The 5,914-nt window shown below is 40.0% G+C and overlaps 1 protein-coding gene across 1 annotated transcript; it reads left to right on the top strand.

Moving 5' to 3' along the window:
* Positions 1–4,404: 4,404 nt before the first annotated feature.
* On the top strand, positions 4,405–5,567 carry Mageb11l1 (MAGE family member B11 like 1). Its single transcript, XM_006257014.5, has one exon. It carries the CDS (start codon positions 4,425–4,427, stop codon positions 5,451–5,453), a length of 1,029 nt encoding a protein of 342 aa, XP_006257076.4. The 5' UTR covers positions 4,405–4,424; the 3' UTR covers positions 5,454–5,567.
* Positions 5,568–5,914: the final 347 nt, after the last annotated feature.

The following is a 5,914-nucleotide window of genomic DNA, read 5'->3' as shown; positions in this document are numbered from 1 at the left end:
ACTCCAGTTCCAGAGAATCCTGCACTTTTCTGAACTCCATAGGCACAGACATACAAATGCAGGAAACACACACACACACACACACACACACACACACACACACACACACAGTCACAAACTAAATCTGATGATTTAGCCTGTAGAGACTTGCCCTAGGGTCAGGGGATACTGGGGGTGCACCCTCTCAGAGGCAAAGGAGAGGGAGGATCAGGGGAAGAACTCTGTCAGAGAATACTGGGAGGGAGCAACATTTGGGATGTAAATAAATAAAATGATTAAAAATAAAAAAATAGGGTGGCAATGGGGGGAGGTTTGGGAGGGGGACACCCATCAGGAAGGGGAGGGGGGAGGGGGATGTTTGCCCGGAAACCGGGAAAGGGAATAACACTCGAAATGTATATAAGAAATACTCAAGTTAATAAAAAAAAATTAAAAAAAATAAAATTTGCAGGACAAATTATGGGATTGGTAAATAAATTAAATGGTATAACAAAAACCTAGAAAGAAAAAAAATATATATGTTCTCCCTATGTGAGTTTTAAGGAATATAAACATTGATGATATTAAAAAGGTTTATCAAAGTCAGTAAGTGACATAAATTATAAGATTCTCATGTTATTAAGGTAGTGATGGGGCAATGATTTATCACTAATCAGAAATCATATAGGGTTGTGTTATTCCACTAAAGTCATAATGTGTGATATATATATATATATATATATATATATATATATATCCTGATCTTTTCTGATTTTCTTCCTCAATAACTCTAAGTATATTTCAGATGAATTATTTAAAATGTCATTTGCTGAAAATATTGGGATTGGATCCATACTAGAGAAAAAGAACATCAAAAAAAATGATGGGAGTAAATAATGAGCAATGCATTTTTCATAACAAAATCAATATCCAAGTTGATGTTACTTTGTTTCAAAGTATTAAGTAGAAGTAAAGGTGGAAATATCATAAATATAATAATTATGATGTTAAATTTTCAAATTAAATTTAAAGTTCAAAAATAAAATGAACAAATTTCTTTGAACATTTATAGATAGTTCTATCTTCTCAAGGATCATAGTCTGAATATATTTTCATAATGTGATAACTGGATTCAATTTGTACCATCTTTAAAAAACATATACGAGTCTGTAGGTTAATCTCAGCCTGGATTGTTCTATAAGCCACTTTATTCAATATATTCTATTTGGTGAGAATAGTTAAATTCTATTTAACTCAGTAATGGTCCTACAGAAAACACTGTTTCATTTAAACAGTGCTCTTCTTCCCATGGATCAAATAAAAAAAAATAATAACAACAACAACAATAACACTAACAGTAAATCCTGATTTTCATGAGAAAAACCATCATTTAACAAAATAACTTAATTCACCATTTTCTGTATTAATTGAGAATTAACATAAATTTTACAAAACTTGACTATTCTTGATAAAGAAAAAAATTAATATTAAGTATTCTGAATGACATTTCCTACACCAAGCCCGCCAACCTTATTTTTTAGCTTCCCTATCACCAAAATTTCTTGAGAATCAGATTTGTACCAGTATTCGCAAGTGTACACAGGAATTTGCCATTTGTGAAGAAACCTTTTATTGAAAAAGTTTTAAGTAGGACCCCTCATGGCGACCTAGATAACTACTAAGAACAGCCAGTCATAAAGGTTCTTACAGAAATTTTCCATTACCTGCACTTAGACCAAAAGGGCCAAGTTTCATCCTTAGTGTGGACTTCCCTAATGAACATCTCAGAAATAAAAGTCTTTAAGTCTTAAGAGCAAGACTGGCTGTTGACTCAACGTAAAGCACTACAGTGTGTCAAATATTCAGAGTTCTATGAGTGGGAGGGAGCCCACTCACCCCACACCAGAGGAGGCGCCACAAGAGTAGCATATGTAGTGTGCCTCTCTTCCCTTCATGTTGCTTTCACTGGTGACAAAGGTCACTTCCTCCTTGAAGCTTTAAAACTGCGTGTTGGAGGAGGCGCATAAAGCTCTACTTCAACAGAAGCAGGAAATAGGCCCAAGTTTCGGCCAGAGTCAAGGTGAGGAGGTGAATGAGTCTGACAAATACCCAAAGTAGATTAGAGACCCCCAACAGCTAATTTTTCTTCTCAGTCACCTGAAAAAGTTTTCACACTCCCAAGAGTTCCACGAGGGAACAAGGGGACGTTTTCTGTTTCCCGAGTCCTCACGGGAGTCACTTGCGCCATTGTTGTTAGACCTGGAGGCCTTTAGATGAGGACACCTCTAATACTCTGACGTGGCCATACTATCTTGGTTTTAATTTTTAATCTATGCCCTCCAGGGTGGGGGAAGGAGCTTTGCTTTCTTTATAAGCAAGAGGCAACCTATTCTCGGAGATTTACCTCAGAAAATGCTCTGTTCACTGGGCCGCATCTTTCCTTCGACCCGCCCGGTGACCCATGCCCCTCCGCCCTTTTTTTTCTTTTTTAGGTATGGCCAGTCTCAGAGAATAGTGTCCCTAGTCCATATACTTCAAACCCGCAAGCTATGCCCATTTTTTTTATTAACTTGAGTATTTCTTATATACATTTCTAGTGTTATTCCCTTTCCCGGTTTCCGGGCAAACATCCCCCTCCCCCCTCCCCTTCCTTATGGGTGTTCCCCTCCCAACCCTCCCCCCATTGCCGCCCTCCCCCCAACAGTCTAGTTCACTGGGGGTTCAGTCTTAGCAGGACCCAGGGCTTCCCCTTCCACTGGTGCTCTTACTAGCATATTCATTGCTACCTATGAGGTCAGAGTCCAGGGTTAGTCCATGTACAGTCTTTAGTTAGTGGCTTAGTCCCTGGAAGCTCTGGTTGCTTGGCATTGTTGTTCATAAGGGGTCTCGAGCCCCTTCAAGCTCTTCCAGCTCTTTCTCTGATTCCTTCAACGGGGGTCCTATTCTCAGTTCAGTGGTTGGCTGCTGGCATTCGCCTCTGTGTTTGCTGTATTCTGGCTGTGTCTCTCAGGAGCGATCTACATCCGGCTATACCCATTTTTTAATTGACTTTTTCCTTTTCCGCTTTTCTGCCAGTGTAGATGATAGTTCTCCCTTCACGAACAAACAAAAAAAGCAGGGGCAGAGAGAGTTGAGGTAGCTCATGGATTTTTACTTTCTTGGTCAAAATAGGAAGTCGAATCTCCCATTTCAGAAAGCTCTGTGTTCACTCTCATCCACGGGATTCCCCAGTTGCACCCTTGTTCTCAGTCTTTATTTTATTTTTTGTTTTGTTTACAAGATTTGTATTTTTTAATTATGTGTATTTCTGTGTGAGTATATGCTTTATGGATGCAGTTACTGGCAGAAGCCAGAAGAGGGTGCTGGATATCCCGGAGCTACAGTTACTAGTGATTATAAGCCATTCTCCTAAGGTGCTGAGAGTGCAAATTGGGGTTTTCTGTCAGAGCAGTGTGGGTGTGTAACCACTGAACTATCTCTCATGTTCCACTCTCCTCACACATGAGAAGTCCTGAGGCAATGAAAAGCCCATGTTTACAACAGGAAATGCAAGAAAAGTTACGGAGGTGGAGATACCAGTTAAGATCATATATGAATAGCCTAGAATCATAAACATGTGGGTTGTATATAGAGCTTAGCCTAAAGGTAAAGCTACCTCCATTAAGCAAAAAGTGTATCATGTTCTTTAGGAAATTAAAACTCCAAATATTGAATGAGTTCTGAAGGAATCACCCATCCTAGGAGAGTCAGAAAACTTGAGGCCTATCTTTGTTATCAGTCCTGAGAGTCTCCAAAAAAAATCCGTTTCTATCTGGGGATATGAGGAATTCAAAGCGGATAGAAGGGCCTCAAATAAGCATAAAGAAGTATCTTAAATATGTCCAGAAATCAAGTTAAGGAAGCAGGAAGACCTATGTAAGCCCTCCATGAAAGGCAACCCAAATTGACTGGGCAGTTGTGATGGAAGAGACACTGACTTATTCTAGTGCTTTGAGGTTGTTGGAGGTTATAAAATAGTAGTGACAGTATTTCAGGGAGTTATGGTGAAGGATATTGTCTAAATAGTAACTAGAATTTCAATGAAATGACAGCTTCAGAGTTGATAAAGGAGACCAGCTCAAAACATTTTAGTGGGTGATATGAATTGAGGGGGACTGAGAGGGTCTCTGTATCTCAAAAAAAAAAAAGATGCCAACTCATTAGGCAAGTACAACACAGGCAAGGTAGAGAAGTACTAGACTGAAAAAAGTGTCTATTTCTTAGCCAAAGGATAAGCTTTTTAGAACAGCAGAATATTGGATTCCTAAAGCACTTTGCTCATGGAAATCTGCAGAGCTAGACTTAAGTTGTATACTTGTTTTCATATCATCTTTCATTTCATGCAGGTGTTTGCATCTCTAGCACCCTTCCACCACTTCCAGTACTTCACCTTAATCAGAGTCATCATGCCTCATGATCAGAAGAGTAAGCTCCATTCTCGGGAAAACAGTTACCAGGCCGGAGGTGGGGCTCAGGCTTATGGAGATGCTGAGGAAATAGCAGAAGCAGCAGCAGAAGCAGCAGAAGAGTCTTCTGCCAAATCTCAGAGCCAGCCTGGGGCTGAGTATTCCAGGAATCACAGAGCACCTCCGAAAGCAAAACCATCTGCCAAACTTATTCTGAGTAGCTCTTCCTCAGAATCAGATGAAAGTTCCCATGAGGAAAGTGAGCCAAGTGTACAAAAGGATCGCCCTTTTCTGCACCAAGATCTGATCGAAAGGCGGGTGGCAATACTGTTACAGTACCTGCTCCACAACTACAATTTGAAGCAGCTCACTACCAAGGAAGAAATGCTGAAGGTTATCACCAAGAAGTATGAAAAAGACTTTCCTGAGATCCTCAGGAAAGCCTCTGAGAAGCTGGAAGATGCCTTTGCAGTGGAAGTGAGGGAAGTCAGCTCCAGTCAACCCTCATACGACCTCATCAGCAAGCTGAAGCTCCCCAACAATGGGAGGATCCGTGCTGGTAAAGGCTTACCCAAGACCGGTTTCCTGATGAGTATCCTGGGTATCATCTTCATTCAAGGCAACAGCGCCAGTGAAGAAGACATTTGGAAAATCCTGAAGAAGAAGCGAATCTATCCAGGGAAGAAGCACCGCGTCTTTGGTGAGCCCCGGAAGCTCATGACCCAGTATTTGGTGAAGCTGAAGTACCTGGAGTACCGGCAGGTGGCCCACAGTGATCCTCCACGCTATGAGTTCCTGTGGGGTCCCCAAGCCCATGCTGAAACAAGCAAGATGAAGGTCCTGGAATATTTGGCCAAGATCAACAAAACAACACCTCATGCCATCTCAGCCCTTTACCAAGAGGCTTTGAAAGATGAGAAAGAGCGAGCAGAAGTCAGAGATGAAGATAATACTGATACCACTGACCAATCTACTGAAGGTTCCCCAGAAAAATCACCAACAGCTTCTACCACCCCTGTTGACACTTGAACTTTTCCTGTCAAGAAGACAATGCATCACATTTTTTCCTTGATAATATAAAGTAGATATACAGTTAGAAAGATGACAAGATGTTCAAACCTAATTTCCTTTAAATAGTTTTACTATGTGGTTTGGTAAAGTTACATGCAATTGAATATTATTCTTGGTTTATGCAAGAAATTTGTAGAAATTAAATGTTACGATTTAAAATGTATTTTTCTTGACTGTTACTCACCAAACATCCACTTACCTACCACTCATTCTTTAGAAGTCATTAGTCAAACTGGGATGCTAAGATAAATCATTAGCCTCTGCTTTTTATAGTATTTAAGAATATGAATCACTATGGTGTTGAATACCTATTTATTAATTATGGTTGAGTGAAAAGAGATGCAGGTGAGGGTGTTTCTTTTGAAAGTTATTATGCGGAAATAAACAGAGTAAAGAACATAGGATGTTGGGAGACCTTA

This window comes from Rattus norvegicus, chromosome X, assembly GCF_036323735.1.
Source record: "Rattus norvegicus strain BN/NHsdMcwi chromosome X, GRCr8, whole genome shotgun sequence".
NCBI classification, from domain to species: Eukaryota; Metazoa; Chordata; class Mammalia; order Rodentia; family Muridae; genus Rattus; species Rattus norvegicus.
This window is presented reverse-complemented; position numbering and strand designations above follow the sequence as displayed.